At 50.9% G+C, this 22,967-nt stretch overlaps 1 protein-coding gene across 1 annotated transcript in view; it reads right to left on the bottom strand.

Moving 5' to 3' along the window:
* LOC137428502 (uncharacterized) overlaps positions 1 to 21,964 on the bottom strand; it is a 186,720-nt gene extending 164,756 nt beyond the window's left edge. The window contains 6 exon segments of the mRNA XM_078777357.1: positions 20,228 to 20,251; positions 20,299 to 21,013; positions 21,015 to 21,106; positions 21,108 to 21,390; positions 21,392 to 21,602; positions 21,940 to 21,964. Of these exon segments, the coding sequence (XP_078633483.1) occupies positions 20,228 to 20,251; positions 20,299 to 21,013; positions 21,015 to 21,106; positions 21,108 to 21,390; positions 21,392 to 21,602; positions 21,940 to 21,964 (1,350 nt within the window).
* Between the last annotated feature and the right edge of the window lie 1,003 nt (positions 21,965 to 22,967).

Below are 22,967 nucleotides of genomic sequence, written 5' to 3'. Positions count from 1 at the left end.
TCTCAGGGTGTGAAAAACTCGTGTCAGATCAGCTCTACACAAAAAGGCACAACAAAGTATGTCGAGTAATCCACTGGCACAACAACTACAAAACTTCAGTATTCCAGTTCCAGAAAACTCATGGAAACATGAATCAAAAACAAGACTTCAAAACAAGGCAGTAACACTCACGTACAAGGTACGACTTAATGATCCCATCGAGCGTGAGCAGAGAAAACAAAGTCTTGCGATCTGGAGTGTTCCGTCATCAAGTTTCTTGCGATTGCTTACCAAGCCAGTCATTCTGTATCAGCCACTTGGCAAACGGAGCAAGCGATCATGAGAGGTACTTGGTTATGTTAACAAAAATGGCCACCATAGTTGGATTCAGAACGACACCACAACCAATGAAATTCATGTTATGTATACCCATACGAGGCTAAAGTAGTTCGGGTCAAAAGCGGTCTCGGGTGTATAAAGAGTTTAGAGATTTAAAAAATACGTTCCAACAGCAGGTAATTATGTGAGTGTGTTCAACATGGCCTTCAAGGATTGGTTTTGAATGTATTACGCATAAAAAGCCCTTCATGCCTGTCTGTGTTAATTAAACGGAAAAAGTTGTGGATAAAGTGGATAAAGCTACAATAAATACTTATGCCTCTTACCAGTTTGTGTTCTGTTGGCCACAATCGTGGCCACACGTAACGTTCAACAATCTTTATTTTTTGTTCCTGTTTGATGACATGTGGGTGTTGTTGTCGGTGTAATATCTCTGCTCAATTAAGAAAAACAGAGAGACAGAGACTACCACTTTCTGGTGAACGATTTAATCGACTTGCTGGAACAAACTCGCTTGCATTTACACCAAGTACTTTATTGAACATACAACACACAAGCCATCAAGTGAGTTTCTTGCTGCCCTTGCGAAGTACTTCTCCTTTTTTTTAGTTTTCCGTCGCTCCTGGATGTTTGTGCAAGGGCAAAGAGTAATTAAAAGGTCATGGAAGTTGCAGCCAGGCCGGCGCCAGAACACGTGTTTCCTATCAGTCATCAGTAAGGCCGAGGAATATGTTTGTATAAGCAGAGAGGCCTTCTTGGGCTTCTCATTGGGCCTTCTCTGGAGAATTAGCTCCTTTGGAAATCATTCTTATCTGCAGCTCTCAGGAAAGAGCAGAGGTGGGCCATGGAACTAATCTCAGTGGAAAGGCCCCTTGTTGATTGAAGCAATCACAAAGCACTGACCCTGCGTTTTCCAGAACTTCACCAAGTGCTGCATCTTTCAACAATCATTTATCACCAGCTCTTTCCAGCTTTTCACATTTCTCACATGTTCCAAGTATAGCTTAATATATCATTCATACAAATTAAGCAACATTGTTGTGGCTCCAGATAATTTTACAAAACACCATTCATGTTTCTGTTATTTTCTGCATTGTCAAAAGCTCCAAACAAAATTACAATTTAATTGTGAATAAAAACGTACTCACAGTGACTCATCGAAGTTCAATAATAAGGAAGTCCGTCTGAAAGGACTTCCACAGTGTGTTCAACATGGCCTTCAATGATTGGTTTTGAATGTATTACTTCCTCGCTTGTTTGTAAGGTCGATGTTTATTGGCCTAAAAATAAATTCTTGCCAATGAAGTGTGGTTTTATTCATATTTGAAAAACATGGTGACATTAAGAGAACATGATTGATTACAAAAATCGTGAGTTGGAGCAGATGTTACCAAGAAATGTGGAGCTTCCAATGGCGAGGATGGATGGGCACATTATTGTAGCGGTTACCGCTGGATGCACATAATCGCCTTGCACCGGCCAGAACACGGCCAGACGCGCCTCTCCCGGGCATGCCCGGACTCACTGTTCCCGGGCACTCCCGAACCTCCCGGGCACGCCCGGTCTCGTCTTTCCCGGGCATGCCCGCTCTCGCCTTTCCAGTGCTCATCCAGAGCGCCCGGGCACGGCCAGCCTCGACTTGCCAGGCGGCAGCCAAACACGCCCGGGCAGGTCCAGACTCGCCTTTCCAAGGCTCGCCCTTGACACCCGGGCATGCCCGGTATAGCTTTTGCCGGGCAAACTTCCCGACATAAATGTGTATATATATTGCTGCCCGATAAACGGGCTTTTGTTCAGAATACCTGAGCTGTTTTGTTTCAATAAAGCAACTCGGACGAATTCCGTCTTTGGTCGCGTCAATTCTTTCGACTCGCGTTGGAGCGCCGCTCCTTCACTGGTGACCTACCGACATGGACACGGCAGTGACTCTTAAACTGCCTACCTTCTGGGAGGCTCACGCGGCTGTTTGGTTCGCCCAGGCAGACTCCCAGTTCGCCCTGCGAGGCATCACCGCGGACGACACCCGCTTCCACCACGTCGTGGCAGCGCTCGGTTCCGCCACCGCGGCCCGCGCCCTGAGCCTCCTCGAGCACCCGCCGGCTGCCGACAAGTATGACGCGCTGAAGACGCTCCTCCTCGACGCTTTCACCCTCTCACCGGCGGCACGCGCACGACGCCTGCTCGACCTGCCCGAGCTCGGCGACACGCGCCTGTCCGAGCGCATGGACTATATGCTCTCGTTGCTCGGTGAGCACTCTCCGGATTTTCTGTTCCGCGAGTTGTTCCTTCACCAGCTGCCTCACCCGGTAAGCCTCGCCCTGGCTGGCACGTCGATCACCGATCCCCGCGCCCTCGCCAGGGAAGCCGATAAGATCTCCTCGGCGGGCCAACACATCGGCGCGGCTACCTGGAGCCTGCCGCCGCCCGAGGCGACGCCCACGACGCCCGAGCGCCCTGCGCGGTTGGAGGCCGAACTGCCGGTGAAACTGGCAGCCGCCACGCCGCACCGACCGCTTCCGACACGACGGCCGGGGCCTCCACCTGACCAGGCGTGGTGTTCTTATGACTTGGACGCAAGGTCTTGTGTCTTGTGTCAAACCCTTTTGAGCTTGACTCTAGCCCGACTCTGTGAAGGGACTTGAGACGCCGCAGGCACTCAATAGGGCTGGACCCGTGAAATTTCGGGGATTTTTGGTAAAATTACCTCAGGGTAAAGTTACATAGGAAAACACCGTGTTAAATTTCCGTCGCCGAAGGACTTTATTTCTTATTGCGAAATTCTCTAAGACTTCGCCTCTAGGAGTTATTGAAAATATTAACTTATATAAAAATTAGTTTTCTAAGACTGAAGCGCAGTGACGTCATCACGCCCCCGCCACGAGTGTCAAAGGTCTTTCGAAGAAGAAGAGTTCGGAGTTGGACTGGACACGAGGCGGAGCGGACGCCATTTGGAAGAGCTGAGAGGACTCAATCGTGATAGGGTGAGTCTTGGTGAGTATATCAAGGCAAGAACAAGATCTAGAAGGAGGTATGTACGGTGCGAGTCATATAATATATTGTTTAGTTATCGTCGATGAGGAATTTGGGGTCGGAATGGGTGGTCGGCCTGGGTGACTTGGTCTCGACTAGATGCTAGGCCGCACCTCATTTTGTCCAATAAAGTGGTTTTAAAATATTTTTTGATGGTTCTTATGCTTATCATTAGATGCATAAGGATTGACATCGGATGGTCTGAGATTCGGGATTTAGGAGCTTCGAAGTTTTTTCATTAGGAATATATGCGATTTGTTTTGGGGGGCCCTTAGAGCTAACGGAGGCTCGGATTTTAATTCTGATTCCGGATTTCGCAGTCGCTAGTACGTCTTAACACTCGACAGAAACTGGCCCCGTGAAATTTCCAGGATTTTCGGTAAAATTACTTCAGGGTAAATTTACATAGGAAAACCCCATGCTAAATTTTCGTTGCCGAAGGACTTTATTTTTTGCGAAATTTATCCTGACTTCGCCTCTAGGAGGATACAGGGGTATCTGTGGATAACGGGAACCTTTATTTGGCGAAATTCGGACTGGTATTGACCGAGTTATTCAAAATATTAACTTATATCAAATAAATCTTTTAAGGTGAAAGCGCGATGACGTCACCACGTCACGCGGCACGAATGCGCACCTGTATCATTGGAGGTATTGACTTATATAGGGTTGGTTTTCTAAGGCTTATATCAAAATATTAACTTATATCAAATGAGTCTTTTAAGGTGAAAGTGTGATGACGTCACCACGTCACGCGGCACGAATGCACGCCTGTGTCGTTGGAGGTACTGACTTCTATAGGGTTGGTTTTCTAAGGCTTATATCAAAATATTAACTTATATCAAATAGGTCTTTTAAGGTGAAAACGCGATGACGTCACCACGTCATGCAGCACGAATGCACGCCTGTATCATTGGAGGTATTGACTCATATAGGGTTGGTTTTCTAAGGCTTATATCAAAATATTAACTTATATCAAATAAGTCTTTTAAGGTGGAAGCGCGATGACGTCACCGCGTCACGCGGCACGAATGTTTCCATTGTGCACGCTTTCGTTTTATTTCCAAATTAAAATCTGTTTTCACTTTTGCCGTAAAAATGACATCAGTGCAGCGAGTGTGGTATCTTATTTGGTGAAATTCGGTCGATTTGAAGTGGTGAAAATAAAATGTGATCGTGGAAAATCGTAGCGAGGGGCCATTTTGAATCGGTTTTCGATTATTGCACCGGATTATTGCACCCTCCCATCACCCTCCCGTCACCCTGCCGTCACCCTGCCGTCACCCTGTCGTCACCCTCCCGTCACCCTCCCATCACCCTCCCATCACCCTCCCGTCACCCTCCCATCACCCTGCCATCACCCCGGCCCATCACCCCGACCCATCACCCCCCCCCCCCGTCACCCTCCCGTCACCCTCCCGTCACCCCCCCCATCACCCTCCCCCATCACCCTCCCATCACCCCTGCCCCATCACCCCCCCCCCCATCACCCTCCCATCACCCTCCCATCACCCTGCCCCATCACCCTGCCATCACCCTGCCATCACCCTCCCATCACCCTCCCATCACCTTGCCATCACCTTGCCATCACCCTCCCATCACCCTCCCATCACCCTTTATTGGACCATTTGACTTCTATAGGGTTGGTTTTCTAAGGTTTATATCAAATTATTAACTTATATCAAATAAGTCTTTTTAAGGTGAAAGCGCGATGACGTCACCACGTCACGCGGCACGAATGCGCGCCTGTGTCGTTGGAGGTATTGACTTATATAGGGTTGGTTTTCTAAGGCTGTAGGCCGCACCTCATTTTGTCGAATAAAGTGGTATTCGGGTGGTTCCGGTATTTGGGACTGCAGGGACGGAAAGTGCAGGTACGGGGTGCTTGGCACTCCCCAGCCGGCCTGCTCTGAAGGTTCGGATCGGGACACCGGGATTCATTCCGGTCGCCCCGGAGGTGGGGGTGCGGGGCCTGTCACGGAACGTCAAAACAAACGGCCTGCCGGGGCCGCCCAAAAGTCCGGCGTGAGGGGCGCGTCCACTAATGGAACGCCTCTCGCTTCCCAGATCGAGGGCCATGTGGTCAGGAGAACCTCGTCCCTTCTGGTTGCCCTGCCATCCCACCGGGAGCGCTGGCAGGGTGTACTTCAAACTAAGCTGAAGTGTCAAGTGTTAAGTTCCTCCTTGCCCTCACAAGGGAAAGGCTAGGGTCAAGCTCTTCCAAATTTCCAAACACTAGAAATCGGACGTCTCAAATTAATTAATTATTTGTTAATACATCTCAGTCGCCCGCGACCTCTCTAGCGCGGGCGTCGAACCAGTTCATTTCCGGGTGACCGGGCCGAGTATCAGCCCGGCCGTGGCCGAAGCCGTTGATTCCGCCGTAGCACGCTAACGCGTAGGCTCGCGCGTCCCTGGTCCGCCGGGGCTCCGCGGGTGTCCTACCGTGCCCGGCACTGCTGATCTCTCAAACTTCCGGGAGTAGGTGCCGGTGCCCGGGGACGGAGTTCGCTGTCTAAACATGGTAGCGCTAGGCCAGTGGGACCGCCGGGACCCACGTGCACTCACAAGGTGTTCTGCGCGTGGGCGGCAGTATCAGACCGGGGCGCCCAAACGCTCCCCGGCTAAAGTTATCCTGAAAGCGCCCACATTGTGCGGACAAACCCCACCGAGTCGAGGGCCACGTGGTCAGGAGAACCTCGTCCCTTCTGGTCACACTGTGCCTATCGGCCGGCCTCGAAGACCGAAATAATGACTATGTCAGCCTAAAAGACGCAAGGTTTGACACAAGACACAAGACGCAAGGTTTGACACAAGACACAAGGCTCGGACGTGCCGACCCCCGTGCACTTTCGGCAAGTCGGGAAACGGCCGGGCCGGCGTTCATTCCCAGCCATGAGCGCCGGCCACTCGGGCAACTTGCTTTTCATTCGGGACAAAGCGTCCGGGCGGCGTTTCCTTTGTGACACCGGCGCCCAACTGAGCGTCATACCCTCCTCCGAGCAGGACAGACGGAACGCCGTTTGCGGCCCCTCTTTGGTCGCTGCTAATGGCTCGGCCATACGCACTTTCGGCCCGCGCAACGTCACCCTCTGCTTCGGCAGCCAGCGCTTTCAGTGGACCTTTGTGACCGCCTGCGTCCCCATGGCTTTGCTGGGCGCCGACTTCCTCTGCGTGCACGGGCTGCTGGTCGACGTCAAACATCATCGCCTTGTCAACGCCGAGACCTTCAGCTCCCTGGCGTGCACGATGAGCAGCTCCGCGCCGACCGAACTGGTGTGCGCCCTCCCGACGGCGAATGAGTTCGCTCGCCTGCTCGCGGAATTCCCGGCCCTCACACGGCCGACGTTTTCGGCCGTCGCAGTGCGGCATGGGATCGAGCACCACATACCCACTACGGGCCCGCCGGTCTACGCCAGGGCCCGCCGCCTCGACCCGGCCAAGCTCGCCGTGGCAAAGGCCGAGTTTGACGCGTTGGAGCACCTCGGCATTGTGCGGCACTCCAATAGCGCGTGGGCCTCACCACTGCACATCGTGCCAAAGCCGGGGGGCGGATGGCGCCCGTGTGGCGACTACCGCCGCCTCAACGACGCTACCACCCCCGACAGGTACCCGATCCCGCACATCCAGGACTTTTCCGCCCGTTTGGCGGGACGGGTCATATTTTCCAAAATTGACCTGATACGGGGATACCACCAGGTACCTGTCCGGGTGGCCGACGTCCCGAAGACGGCCGTCATCACGCCGTTCGGCCTGTTCGAATTTTTGAGGATGCCGTTTGGCCTCAAGAACGCGGCCCAGGCGTTCCAGCGCTTAATGGACGGCGTGCTGCGCGACCTGCCATTTCTTTTCGTCTATCTGGACGACATCCTCGTCGCCAGCACGTCCCGCGCCGAGCACCTCCTCCACCTCCGAACACTGTTCGGTCGCCTCAGCGAGCACGGCTTAATTGTCAACCCGGCCAAATGCCACTTCGGCACGACGACCGTTGACTTTTTGGGCCACCGCATCACCAAGACCGGGGCCGTGCCGCTGCCGACCAAGGTCGAGGCCATCACCACGTTCCCGCGTCCCCGTTCCATCAAGGCCCTACAAGAGTTCCTCGGCATGGTGAATTTCGTGCCCCGCGGTGCTCAGCTCATGCGGCCCCTTTACGAGGCCCTCCGGGGCAAGCCGGCCAAGCATGACATCGTTTGGTCCGCGGCCTTCGCGAGCGCAAAACGGGCCCTCGCCGACGCAACGCTGCTGGCTCACCCGGTGCTCAACGCGCCCATCGCCCTCACTACGGACGCCTCCAACTACGTGGTGGGCGCCGTCCATGAACAATGGGTGGACGGGGTTTGGCAGCCACTCGCTTTTTTCAGCCGGCAGCTCTGGCCGAACGAGTTAAAATACAGCACGTTCGACCGCGAGCTGCTCGGTCTATTCCTGGCCGTTCGCCATTTCCGACACCTCCTGGAGGGCCGCCCGTTCACGGCTTTCGTCGACCACAAGCCGTTGGTCTACGCAATGGCCAAAGTCACGGAGCCGTGGTCGGCCCACCAACAGCGCCACCTCTCCGCCGTGTCGGAATTCACCACGGACATCCGGCACGTCGCCGGCAAAGACAACGCTGTGGCCGACTGTCTTTCTCGGGCCAGCGCGAACGCGGTCCACCTCGACGTGGACTTCGCGCTCATGGCGGCCGACCAGACCACCGACACCTCGGTGCAGGCCCTCCGGGCGGCGGACACGGGCCTCCACCTGGCCGACATCCCCTTCGCGGGCACCGTCCTGCTCTGCGACGTCTCCCAGGGCCAGCCTCGCCCCATCGTGCCCCTTTCCTGGCAGCGCCGCATCTTCGCCTCCATCCACGGCCTTTCTCACCCGGGCCGGAAAGCTTCTCAGAAGCTGGTGTCGGCGCGTTTCGTCTGGCACGGCCTTCGACGGAACGTCCGCGACTGGGCCAACGCCTGCACGGCCTGCCAGCGGGCCAAGGTCCACCGCCACACCCAGGCCCCGCTGGCACCTTTCACCGTGCCTGCACGGCGTTTCGACCACGTCCACGTGGACCTGGTGGGTCCCCTGCCCCCATCGCGGGGGTTCACCCACCTGCTCACCATGGTGGACAGGACCACCAGGTGGCCGGAGGCTGTGCCCCTCACCTCCACCACCACCGCCGACGTGGCGCAGGCGTTCATCGCCACCTGGGTCGCGCGCTTCGGCGCACCGGCGGACATCTCGTCCGACCGCGGCCCACAGTTCACGTCCGAACTTTGGGGCGCAGTCGCCCGCTCGTTGGGGGTCACGCTGCACCGCACCACGGCCTACCACCCCCAAGCCAACGGGTTGTGCGAGCGGTTTCACCACTCCATGAAGGCCGCACTCATGGCCAGCCTTCAGGACGAGGGTTGGACCGACCGGCTGCCGTGGGTCCTTTTGGGCCTCCGCACGGCCCCCAAGGAGGACCTCCGGGCGTCCGCCGCCGAGCTCGTCTACGGCCAGCCGCTCCGCGTCCTGGGCGAGTTCGTGCCCGACGCTACCAGTCCGTGGTCCGCCGCACACCAGCGCTCGGACCTCCAGGAGGCCACCCGCCGATTTGCCCCTGTGCCAACGTCCCGCCACGGTGGCCCCCAGTCCTACGTCCCCCCGGCGCTTTGCACAGCGGAGTACGTCTTTGTGCGTCATGACGCGCACCGGGGGCCACTCCGGCCGCCGTACGACGGGCCCTTCCAGGTCCTGCGACGGGGCGACAAGTCCTTTGTCGTCGACGTTGGCGGCCGGTCGGACTGGATCTCTGTGGACCGCCTCAAACCGGCGCACATGGACGTCGACCGACCACCACGGTTGGCCCTTCCTCCGCGGCGAGGCTGCCCCCCGTCCACAGTTCCCCCCGCTCGACCACCCACCACCACGTCGGACCCCTCCCCACGACCCTCCAGGGGTCGCTTCGGCCGGGTCATCCGGACCCCCCTTAAATTGACCCTGCCGGTGCAGGTCGATTCTGGAGGGGCGTGTGTAGTGGTTACCGCTGGATGCACACAATCGCCTTGCACCGGCCAGAACACGGCCAGACGCGCCTCTCCCGGGCATGCCCGGACTCACTGTTCCCGGGCACGCCCGAACCTCCCGGGCACGCCCGGTCTCGTCTTTCCCGGGCATGCCCGCTCTCGCCTTTCCAGTGCTCGTCCAGAGCGCCCGGGCACGCCCAGCCTCGACTTGCCAGGCCGCAGCCAAACACGCCCGGGCAGGTCCAGACTCGCCTTTCCAAGGCTCGCCCTTGACACCCGGGCATGCCCGGTATAGCTTTTGCCGGGCAAACTTCCCGACATAAATGTGTATATATATTGCTGCCCGATAAACGGGCTTTTGTTCAGAATACCTGAGCTGTTTTGTTTCAATAAAGCAACTCGGACGAATTCCGTCTTTGGTCGCGTCAATTCTTTCGACTCGCGTTGGAGCGCTGCTCCTTCATTATCACATAATCATAGAAAAAGGGAAATTAGGCAGAAAACGGTTGCAAGACATTTATGGACACCATGAAGCAAAAAAAAGTTTTTGCAAAAACAACAATCAAGAAATGCTCAACGCATTTTCAGCCATCTTCCACCCACTTGTTATCACTTTAAAATGTCGATCCCGGAATTTTCACAGTTCAAACGGATTATAGTTGAAAATGTCAATGCACATCTGCACTGTCCATGTGAAAGTTGTGCACACGACCTCTGCTTGACCACAAATAACACTTTCCACAGTTGGTGACACTGAATGAAATTGTAATATCTCACCGTTTGTCCACTCTCGATGCTGTGTGAGGTTTTCACAAGCTGAACTTGATAAAGACTCGAACAAGGACTGAACCTCTGGCATATATTTTAAACATGTTACCAAAGGTTAGAATTAAAGGATCCCAGATAGAAAAACGTGGACTTCACTCATCGTTGTAAAATGAAGGGATGTGGAAAAGAGAGGATACAAAACAACTTTTTAAATTGTTGAAATAACTGGTGCCTTTATCATGATTTTGCCAATTTGCATTGATTAAATGGAAGGAAAAATTACCCTGTTTGTGTCAGATTTCTTGTGAAATAAAATCATTAAAAGCATTGTGGTGGAATTAATTGATAGTTCAACGAGAATAGTATTTCCAGCCATGATTAAAAATAATGAAGTTGCGGAGAAAAAAAAACCTCATTTACCAAAGCATTTACAAACTTGTTGGCCAGAAAAGAATTCCCAGGGAAAATACTGTCGTGTTCACCGGGGGGGGGGGACGGGGGGGGAGGGGGTGGCGTGCCAAGTCCGTTAATCCACCAGCCGCCGAATGTGAAGCGAGCAGGTCAGGCTCGCCCCCCGCTCCCCAAAGCACCGACGTGAGACAGGAAAGGGCTGCGACCACTCGTATTGCCTGAACCAAGAAGGGCTGGTTGCTATGAAAGTCGGAACAAGAAACAGGAAAATAAAAAATCGGTCAGAGACCAAGGACGTGCCGGAATGTACTTTTTAAAATCGGCCATTTTGGATTAAAATGGTGAGAAATCTATACATGTGTATACGCTAAGCAATGGAAGGTAACTGAGTAAGTGTATGCATATCTCTTGTCCTTTCAGAGTTATAGTGGTTTGAAATATATTTTCAATGAAAACTTGGCCCCCTGACCTTTGACCCCAAAAAATAATTAAAACTATGCATTTTTGACCATTTTATGCCACATGTTATTTTTCGGGAATTGAATAATGAACATTTTGGTGTTGGTTAGAAGGGAATCGGATAATGTTTGACAGAGTTATTAGTAAAAAAAACTATTTTTGACCTTGAGTTTAACCTTTCAAGGTCATTCAAGGTCAAAGGTCAAGATGGCAAATGAAATGTCGTATGTGACTTCCTATATGTCAGTAACAGTAAGTTTATGCGGGTTCAATGTGATGCCATGTTCCCGACATCGGAGAAGTACATTCCGCACCTGTTGCACATGCTCATTGAATGTCGGTCCATATCATCGACGACCCTGACCGTATTTTGGATTCCCTCAAGAGCGATGCCACCTCTGTAATAATATTCATCTCCACTCACGTTGAGGCCCATTGGAGCTTGCAAGTATTTGAACTGACCCCAAGGTGTCATGAATACGGTAAGGGATTGGCTGGCCTCGTCCAGAGGAATTTGCCAGTATCCCTTGGTCGCATCATATACAATATAGAAGCAAGTGTTCTTCACATGCGAGACTGCCTCAGCAGGTGTGATGAGAGGGTATACAGGGCGTTTGACGTGGCGGTTCAACATACGGAAATCCACACACATGTGAATGCGACCATTAGGTTTTGGAGTACCAAAAGTGGATGACACCAATCTGAAGGCTAGCTTCCCATCGGAGAAAGGACACCCTTGTTCACCATGTCGTCAAGTTCTGACTTAACCTGATCTCACCAAGCCACTGGTAGTGGACATGCCTTCCTCAGCTGGAAAGGTACAGCGTCATCCTTCAGGTTAATACGCATGGTGCCGCCCTCCATAGGTCGAATGCTATCGTCTGTGGTGAAATTGCTTCCTCTGCAATGCGCAAAACACAGCAGCGACCAAGACGATCCACCGAACAGCTGGGGGTTGCTTGTTGTCATTGTGCTGTCCAGCTCTACATACAGGCTTGTCCCCCTTCGATTTTCGACATACACGTGCAAAGTGGCCCACGGTGCCGCACTTCTGGCACTTCCCATCACGAGCCGGGCAGGTCTTTGAGTTCCTGTGGGCATCGCCCTCACAATGTACACAATTGGTGGTCTCGGCTCGGGACTGACTGCGACAAAAAAATGCTCGACGAGAGTTTTTGGCAATGAAAGCCCGGGATTGACGTCCGGTCATCATATCAGCCTTCCTGCTGGCTTCCTTGCTACGGTACATGTCCAGAGTACGTTGTAGTATGAGATCTCTCTTAGCCATAAGCTTACGACGCACCTCTGAATCAGATATGCCAGTGATGATCAGAATGACAAACTGTTGTTCAACAGTCATGGTTGAGAGATCACAATTGGCGGCAATCTCCTTTAGTGCACAATATAATGAGTCTAAGGTCTCTCCAGTCCCTTGGTGCCGCTCATGAAAATCAACCAGATCGTGGATGACATGCCACTGTCTTTGCAGATGTGCTTCAATGCTGGTGAGAACATCCCTGACAGAAAGTATGTCCGATGTGAAATCGATATCAATGGCAATCTTGAGGACTGATATCATGCCCAATGTCAGACAGTTCCGAAGAGTTGCCAACTGCTCACGAGCTTGCATACGATCGAGACGTGTGATGAGGTAGTAATCATCCCATTGTTCTCTCCATGCCTTGAAATCCTGCAAAGTCGTAGACTCGGATAACACTGGTGGTTGTTTAACCGAGAATTTCGGAGCAGATAAAGATGATGCCTCGGGGGTGTTTTGACGATCTGGAACACCATCGTCACCGACGTCACCAGAACCAGTGGGCGGGCGGCCTGCTATGGCCTCACAAAGCAGTTTCATTTCCTGGATGTGTGCCTGCTGTTGATCGGCTGCGGCCTGTTGTTGGTTCAACATAGCACGTTGCTGCACAGCCATTATGTCCTTCATAATAACCACAAACGAGGTCACATCCTGAGAGTACTCCGTAGGTTTCTCTTTGGGAGGCACGTCTGTGTGTTAAACGTACTCACTGAGAAATGAAACAGACACAAACGTGAGAAATCCCCTTCCTGCGAACGATGATGATGGATGGAAATCGAAAGTCGCTGCCATCGACTTTCGCTGAAATCGAAAATCGCTGCCATCCACCGTTATCAGCTTGGATTGGAGTCGATGATCACACCCAGAGCTGCGCAGAATGTTCCATTTGCCAACTACGCCATCCTGCCGACTTCGCCATGTTAAAAGTTCAAGGAGGCAGAGATGAACATCTGAGTTTATTCAAACAACACAGTGACCGAACACGCAAGCCTTCGGCTGCAGGGCATCATCGAGCTACTGACTGCGGCTACCCAGAAACAGAAACAGGTTTACATAATACGTCAAGTGTAATACCAAAGGGTTTTGCAGTATCCAACAGTGAATGCATGTTGAAATGACTCTGGTGCCTTTGTGATGATTTTACCAGTTTGGATTGAATCAAATTTATCTTTGAACAAATGCCTTAAGACACACAGAACACTTGTAAGGCTCCTCTCCCGTGTGAATTTTTTTTGATGTTGATGCAAATGTGATGACGAAGCAAAAGCTTTGTTGCAAACGGAACACTTGTGTGGCTTCTCTCGGTGGTTGTTACCTCCATATGCAGGTTTCAGAAGGTGCAAAGGAGCACTGCCAAATCTCAAAGTATCCACCTGTGTGTGTATGTGTACATGGGCGTTTGCCCGAATATGCATGTATGTGTGTGTAAGTTGTTGTTGGCTACTGTGATAATAAAATCCTATTCAAACTACAACTCCGCTGGTGGAAGGCATGAAAGAGTTCTTATCTATCTTTCATGGGCGTATGCTTTGCTTGTGTATTGTCGTGCGACTCCAGTTAACACAAGAAGGTCGTGGATGGGCCTGAACAGATTTATTCGGAGGCAACAACCAAACACGGGTTCGGCTATAAAACGCGGAGGAAGAAGGAAAATGTATGGCTGCGGCAAAAGCTAACCTGGATCGCGCCGACGGCAGCTTCGATCCTGCAGGGAAACTAATTCAACCGGGCACAGGTTTAACAGGGGATGGAAAATAATACAAGGGTTTATTGCAAAGAAACGTAGGGACAGTAAAACGCGATATTATCTAAAGTTCCTAGATTGGGATCCCACACACTGACGTCAAATACAGACCGGGGGAGTGAACAAGCAAAATAACACGTCCGTTATGTAATTGGGAACGCGGAGCTCGGTCTTAGCTGTCTTGTCGTCTTCAATCTCCGGCGTGGAGGAATCCTCCGCCCGCCTCGCATGCACCGCTAGGCCCGTTCACAGCACCAAGTCTCACTCCCGCACAAGCACCGCTCCAAGCACCACGAGGTCGATCTTCACACACGATCGATAAGCCAACTCAACCAGGGCCAAGACTGCGAGTCAACGCAACCAGGGACAGGACTCTCTCCACTCGAGATCGCACCGGGACTGCCAGGCCAGAAATCTGCCACGCAGAGTTCCGCGCGCTCTTTTTATAACCTCTGGCGGTGACCTCAGCCTCGGCACGGCACCCAACCAGAGCCGCGTAACTTCCCGCCCTTTGTCAAACCGCTTCGCGCCTTCCGCGTCCATTCGCGCCAACTGATCACAGCCCTCTTGGGCGTGGTATAGCATGTAGCGTGTAGCATGATCATAGCTCGTAGGTGCAGCTGGCCGCGGTCCATGTGGCGGCGCCCCGAGCCGGCTCCCCCCTCCCCCCCTTGCCTCTCCGTCTTCTAAAGTCATGTCAGGGAAGGGATTTATTTAATGTTGCGCAAGGGACCTAACTACGTGTCTACAGGTGTGCATTGCCATAAGGGACAAAGGTTTGGCTACCAGGTGTGGACACACAGGGGCGTTATTCTTTAATCCCTATTCTATTTAACACACAAACATCCTGGTATGTCCACAGGTATACATCTTAACCGACAAATCATCGAAACATGAATATTACAGGTCAGATTCCTTACTGCGACAGACGAATACCTACCTACACAGATCTATCTGGCTCTACATATTGCTACCCCACCGACATAACACAGCTCCCCACCTGGAACCGTAGCTCCTGCTAGGTTCACTGCAGGCACTACCATCCCAGCCTTAACACTTACTGTCTCACACTTAATTAACCTATGAAATAAATCAGGAGGGCTGTTGGAAGTGAGTCGGACTTCCTACCTGTGCTTCTTAACATGCTAAGCCCCTTAACAACCATGCAATCAAATATTTACAATCATTTCGATTCATCGTTCATGCGGAGGGAGGAAACAAACAACACACCAAAATCTACCTTAATCACAAAACCTACCCTTAACCAAAAATTCAAAACTCCAATAAACATTTGTACAACCACAGTCGACAGACCGCGTCCCCCGGTGGATGCCACAAGACGCAACCTTACCTGCGGGGCCATCCCCAATGCGCCCCTAAATTTCCGAGGGCCCTGTCCTGATGTTACAGGTGAGTGACATGGCTCGGTGGATTTCGCCCACATTCATTCAACACAAACCCCTTATACACTCATTCTCATTCCAAAACTCATCACTCCACAAAATCATTTCAAGCACTTATTACACCCCCCTACAGGACCATGGCATTGATGTCATATACGTGTGTGAGTGCATCATTTATACGAGGCAGTGTGGAGGTACTGCACAAAAAGATGGTGGGGGCGCTTCAGGCTGTGGTGCCCGCAGTCCCAAAAACAAGTCAACCGACTCACAAGTTCATTGCCTCCCTCCCCCCCCTTTACCTCTTGGCCCCGTGACAGCCCAACAGCCCCTTTCCACCGTTACCCCGCCGGTGAGGGTCTCCACACACCAGGCTCCTCCGTGGCCTCCTGCTTCCGCGCAGCTACACGGGTCACTGGGGATCTCCGTTACCCCACGGCGCCCAACCAGACCCTCCACCGACGAGCTCCAATTTCCAGATACCACTGGCTGCCAGGGGTAATTGCCGCAGAGGGGGGGGCATAGGCATCGCTCCTCAGAGCTAGATCCGTACCTGCGGAGAAACACACCTTCCCCACCCACAAGATTCCAAAACACACTTCCTCCCCCGCTGCCATTCCATTTTCAACACAACTCAGCACAATTCCAGAGAAGATGGTTCAAAAGGTGTTTCAAGAGAATTGCCATGGCCTGCTTCATGTGAAATCCCCAGTTCACATTTTAAATCACATATCTTTGAAACACAATAATCATTACCCACTCATTTTCTCCAATCTCACAACCACGTAAAAACACATAACCACAACACCAACACAAACGCCACCCACAAGACTCCGTGGCACACATTCCACCCCCCCCCCCCCCCCTCACCGGCCATGTCATCACTCTCACCCGCCTCCCAACTCCAAACTACATGTCCCCAATTTTACATAAGCAAGTCCTGGAGCCTGGGACAGTAACCATCAAGGCCTTACCTCGACCTCGATGCACAGATAACTTCCGGTTCGTCAAGTCCAAAGTGCCATCCACCCTTCAAAAATCCCAAAATTTCACATTGGACCAATCACATTTTCCAAATTTCTCTTTTGTCCCCACTACACTGGCAGGTATGTGGATCCGCATCCAACGGTGATCATCACTGCACAACTACCTGTGGCCACGACAGCTCTGCACCTCTACCATGCAAGGGTCATCGGGACAAGGTGAGCAGTCAAAACGCCAACATGGCCCATGAGTGTCCACAAGGGTGCGACCCACCATCCATCCTTCGGCCGCCTGCGAGGAACACGGCTGCACCAGCCCCAGCTGGCCAATGTGGTGAGCACCTGCTGCCACAACACACACTACCGCACACACAACCTCGGCCCTGGGGGAGACGGTCGCAGTGCATGGCATTCCCCTCACGTCACCTACGCCGCCCTATCGTCCCCCAGTGCACAGAACTGCAGTCCCCCAGTGCTCACCCACACTTGACCACACCAAGGTCCAGTCGACAGCCATGCTCCACCAGGAGACCCACCCAGAAGACTTGGCCCACACACCTCGGACACCCATAGCACCACGTTGACCCTCAACAACACAACTACATCCCCATGACTCCGCGTCCCAAATATCAGCACAGTCGCCCCCACAACCAGTTGAAAGCTGTGTCCTGATACCCTGTCAATTTTATCACAGCCTCCAACACTTTGGTCTTACACACCTGGATCAATAATGGCGTCACTATACAGTGTCCACCATTTCTCTTCACAAAATTCACCCTTAAATTTGTATCTAACCCACAGATTACCCATGCCCAACATTTTTCACATTTTACACCTCCACCTCCATGGGACTGTCACAGGTCTCCAGCCGCTGGATCACATCATATGCATCGTCCCCATCAATAATGTGCAACCACGACAGGTCCTGATCAATAAATACATGGTCCGGCTCCATCGCACGGACCCCCAATACCTCTAACCCCTCTCGATCTGCACCACCGCCCTGGTGCTGCAAATATTCAAATTCGTCCCCCCGTTGATGTGTTGGGGCATCCACCCGGCCCCGATAAACCTCCAGGTCATGATGTGGGAAACATTCCCTACTACAATTTTGGCACTCCACGCTCACCTGTGAGCACTCCCCATGTCCCGTTCCCCATTCACCTCTTCACATGCCGTTCCCGCTGCAATTCCCAATTTGGCTTCTCCCCGTTCCGATTCAAATTCTGCCATCCTTGGCTTCTCCTGCGCCCCATTAGTGCCAAATCTCCTCATTTCTCCGTTTAGTTCACTCCCCTGGGACTCCATTTTGTTATTCAATCCCTCAATTTTTCCTTCCAACCGCTCACCCTGAGCCTCCACGTCTCCCTTCAATTCATTTTTCATTTCTCCCATATCATTTTTCAATCCCCCAATTTTGTTATTTATTCCCCGAATTTCTCCCTTTAATTCCACACTGGTTCGCTCACTTTGCTCCCTCTGAGTCCTCATTTCCCAAAGCAATTGATCCAACATCTGGTCGGTTTTCGGGGCCGTCCCAACGGCGGGGAATGCTCCACCACTGCTCTCCACCCACACTACTTCCGACTCACTCCCATGACTTCCCGCATCTTCCATCCTCCTTTCCTCAATATTGCTTACTTCTTCCATTCGTAAGAAGGAGTAGCTTCCCCACGAGTCTTTTACAGGAATAAAATTGAACTTTTAATCACGCTCCGTCAGCGTCTCACGCACCGATCGCCGATGCAAATTTATCGCCTCCGACTAAAATATTTTGAGTTCAAATTCTCCACACTCTGACACCAATTTTTTTTTTAGGGCTCAATCCCACTGCCGACTACCAGTTGTCGTGCGACTCTGGTTAACACCAGAAGGTCGCGGATAGGCCTGGACGGATTTATTCGGAGGCTACAACCAAACACGGATTCGGCTTTAAAATGCGGGAGGAAGAAGGAAAATGGAAGGCTGCGGCAAAAGCTTATCTGGATCGCGCCGACGGCAGCTTTGATCCTGCAGGGAAATTAATTCAACCAGGCACAGGTTTAACAGGGGATGGAAAATAATACAAGGGTTTATTGCAAAGAAACGTAGGGACAGGAAAACACGATATTATCTAAAGTTCCTAGATTGGGATCCCACACACCGACGTCAAATACAGATAGGGGGAGTGATCAACCAAAATAACACATCCGTTATGCAATTGGGAATGTGGAGCTCGGTCTTAGCTGTCTTGTCGTCTTCAATCTCCGGCGTGGAGGAATCCTCCGCCCGCCTCGCTAGGCCCGTTCACAGCACCGAACCTCGCTCCCGCACAAGCACCGCTCCAAGCACCACGAGGTCGATCTTCACACACGATCGATAAGCCAACTCTCAAGGCAACTCAACCAGGGCCAAGACTGTGAGTCAACGCAACCAGGGACAGGACTCTCTCCACTCGAGATCGCACCGGGACTGCCAGGGCCAGGAATCTGCCGCGCAGAGTTCCGCACGCTCTTTTTATAACCTCTGGCGGTGACGTCAGCCTCGGCGCGGCACCCAACCAGAGCCCCGTAACTTCCCACCCTTTGTCGACCCGCTTCGCGCCTTCCGCGTCCATTCGCGCCAACCGATCACAGCCCTCCTGGGCGTGGTATAGCACGTGGCGTGTAGCATGATCATAGCTCGTAGGTGCAGCTGGCCGAGGTCCATGTGGCTGCGCCCCGAGCCGGCTCCCCCCTCCCCCTTGCCTGTTCGTCTTCCAAAGTTATGCCAGGGAAGGGATTTATTTGATGTTGCGCTGGGGACCTAACTGCGTGTCTACAGGTGTGCATTGCCATAAGGGACAAAGGTTTGGTGACCAGGTGTGGACACACAGGGGCGTTATTCTTTAATCCCTATTCTATTTAACACACAAACATCCTGGTATGTCCACAGGTATACATCTTAACTGACAAATCGCCTAAACATGAAACTTATTACAGGTCAGATTCCTTACCGCGACAGATGAATACCTACATACAGAGATCTATCTGGCTCTACATATTGCTACCCCACCGACATAACAGTATTTAATCTGCTGCTACGAGGTGCCGCATTATGCTGTTTTGCTTCCTGGGAGATTTGGTAAGCTGAACTAGAGGATTTCGGTGATTATTGTTTGAGACATGCTTTGTGCTTCATTCTGTAGTATTGATGATTTGTATGCTGTGTCCTGTGTAATGTTCCACACTTTCTGATTTCAATAAAGCCTGCGACTTGCATAAGGTTGTGGAGATCATATTTCACAAGTGGGTGGGTTTCAGGAGATGGTTTCAAAGTATCCACCTCCATTGTGCGTGTGTGTTTGTGTGTATGCTTACCGAGCAGGTTTCAAAGTATCCACCTCCTGTGTGTGTGTGTGTGTGTGTGTGTGTGTGTGTGTGTGTGTGTGTGTGTGTGTGTGTGTGTGTGTGTGTGTGTGTGTGTGTGCGCTTATGTGTGTGTATGTACGTGTGTGTATACATGTATGTGTGTATGTATGTGTATGTATGTGTGTGTATGCATGTATGTGTGTGTATGTATGTGTGTACGAGTGTGTGTGTGTGTGTGTGTGTGTGTGTGTGTGTGTGTGTGTGTGTGTGTGTGTGTGTGTGTGTGTGTGCAATATTTGTGTACATATGTAAAATAAAATAAAATAACTTAACCCATCACCTTCAAAGCTAATGTTGTGCCACCTGTATAAACTCATGCTTCCTCCTATGACTAATGCTCCTGTGCCCGATGTGTCTCTCCAGTGTGAATTTTTTGATGCTTTGTTAATGCTGATCTTTCAACAAATGCCTGAAGACGCACAGAACACTTGTACGGCTTCTCTCCCATGCGAACTTTTTTGATGTCGGTGCAAATGTGATGAACAAACAAAATCTTTGTTGCAAACAGAACACTTGAAAGGCTTCTTTTCCGTGTGTATCCTTTGATGCTTTTTTAATTTTCCTTTATCACCAAATGCCTTAAAACACACAAAACACTTGTAAGGCTTCTCTCCGGTGTGTATCCTTTGGTGCTTTTTTACTCTTCCTTGATGACTAAATCCCTTAAGACACACAGAACACTTGTATGGCTTCTCTCTCGTGTGCATTTTTTGATGTTGATGCAAATATGATGAAAAAGCAAAATCCTTGTTGCAGACAGAACACTTGTATGACTTCTCTCTCATGTGAATTTTTTGATGTTGATGCAAATATGATGGACAAGCAAAATCCTTATTGCAAACAGAACACTTGTAAGGCTTCTCCCCTGTGTGCATCCTTTGATGATTTTTTAACGTTGATCTTTGACCAAATGTCTTAAGACACATAGAACACTTGTGTGGCTTCTCTGATGTGTGTCTTTTTTGATGTTGATGCAAATATGATGAAAAAGCAAAAGCCTTGCTACAAATGGAACACTTGTGGGGTTTCTTTCCTGTGTGTATTTTTTGATGATGATGTAAATATGATGAAAAAGCAAAAGCCTTGTTGCAAACGGAACACTTGTAGGGTTTCTTTTCTGTGTGTATTTTTCGATGCCTTATTAATGTTGATCTCTGAACAAATGCCTTAAGACACACAGAACACTTGTGTGGCTTCTCTCCTGTGTATTTTTTGATGATGATGCAAATATGATGAAAAAGCAAATGCCTTGCTGCAAACGGAACACTTGTAGGGTTTCTTTTCTGTGTGTGTTTTTTTGATGATTATGCAAATACGATGAAAAAGCAAAAGCCTTGAGGCAAAAATAACACTTGTAGGGTTTCTTTCCTGTGTGTGTTTTTTGATGCCTTATTAATGTTGCTCTCTGAACAAATGCCTTAAGACAAGCAGAACACTTGTAAGGCTTCTCTCCCATGTGTCTTCTTTGATGACTTATTAAAGTTGTTCGATAAAGAAATGCTTCAAGACACATGGAACACTTGTAAGGCTTCTCTCCGGTGTGTATCCTTTGATGATGACGCAAACGTGATGAATAAAAAAAAATCCTGACCACAAACAGAACATTTGTGTGGTCTCTTACTTCCTTGGATATTCTTGAGAGTCTCTGCGCAGCTTTTACAACTGCGGATGGAAGACGCGCTGCTAAACGTGTCGGTTTCTTGACAAACATTCTGTGTCATGTGATGATTTAAAATTTCTGAGCAGAACAACTGGGAACAGTTGTAACAAGAAACCAGTTTCATTTGTTTCACTGAAAAGACAAATCACAAAAAGCATTCAAAATTTACCAAAACTTGAAAATGTTGGAAACTTGATAATATTTCACTTAGATTAGATGAAGCATTTGCCATATATTTCTGTCCTTCATTCAATGGACAAGCTCAATATCAAGAATTCAAAAATGGCAGAATTTTCCAAAATGTATCTGACAGTGACTGAGTAAACACAAGCTAACTTACCAGAGGTTATTCGATTATTGTGGCAGCAGAAAATAAGAAGGTGTGATGTGTGGTCCTTATTTATATTGTTACGTTTGTGGGAGGTAGGCAAATGATTACCTTAGAGCCAGGTAGAATTGTTTATATTACCATGCTCCAAATGTCGTGTGGCCATCTTGAAGTACATAAGTCAGGCCGGATGCCGTGAAAGTGTATAATTGTGGGGTTATGTTAATTAGTTAGGGATTGATGGTTAATCCCCTGTATGTAACTGCCTCTGTTATTTCCCCTCTGTTCCTCATGACAATGCAGCACACACACACAAAACCAGGCACTAGCGCATTAATAACACTAAATAAAAACGAACCGGTAAAAGGACATTGAGGACCACTGCTGATACCACCGATGGGTGATCACAAAAGCAGGCAGGTCCGTGAGGCCATGCCCCGAAGAGCAGTGATTGGTTAGGACGGTCATCGAGCAATGAGATGAACTCGCTGGTTGGAGCAGGCATGGGCGGCGTTGGATGACGTCAAAGCCTTGAGTACAAAAGACCAGGGTTCCCGACATTTTCTCTCTTGCGTTGGGACACTCTCTTGCATTGGGACGAGCACTTGCGGTGGGACGAGCTCTTGTGGTGAGACGAGCTCTTGCGGTGGAACAGTCATATTCCCGCCCTTCTTGCGTGGGGACATTGATAGCGAATGGTCACGAATTCTCTCGGGTCCTGGTGTTTGTGAAAGGCGGGCATCTCTTGCGCCTGATTTTCAATACGAACGGTCTTGAGTTGGGACTTTGACAGCGAACAGTCATGGTTTTTGTCAGTGGTGTGCCTAGTTTGATAGCAGACGGTCGCGGCTCGTGCAATCTTTCTCTTTGGTCCGGGCTATCGGCTGCACGGCTGCATTGTCCTTTCACTGGCTCGTGAGTGCTGGCTTTTCGTTGTCTGGGTGTGCTGAGAGACCGGTGCTGGTGAAACGGACGACAAAGACAAGCGCGGCTGAGTGAACAAGGGCGTGCTGAGGCCTGGTTGCCGCGCCCGAATGGCACCAAGGTCGTATTTTCCCCGCCAAGGACGAGGGACCTGGGACGATCCCGGATAATCAAGGGGACCAGAGATAAGTCACAACTGCACATTTTTACTTTCGTTCACCTTTATTTTTCCCTTTGTTTGTATT

Source organism: Myxine glutinosa, chromosome 5 (genome assembly GCF_964187855.1).
Source record: "Myxine glutinosa chromosome 5, kmMyxGlut1.1, whole genome shotgun sequence".
Classification (NCBI taxonomy): Eukaryota; Metazoa; Chordata; class Myxini; order Myxiniformes; family Myxinidae; genus Myxine; species Myxine glutinosa.
Note: the sequence above shows the minus strand (reverse complement) of the source record. Positions and strands in the feature narration are given on the sequence as shown.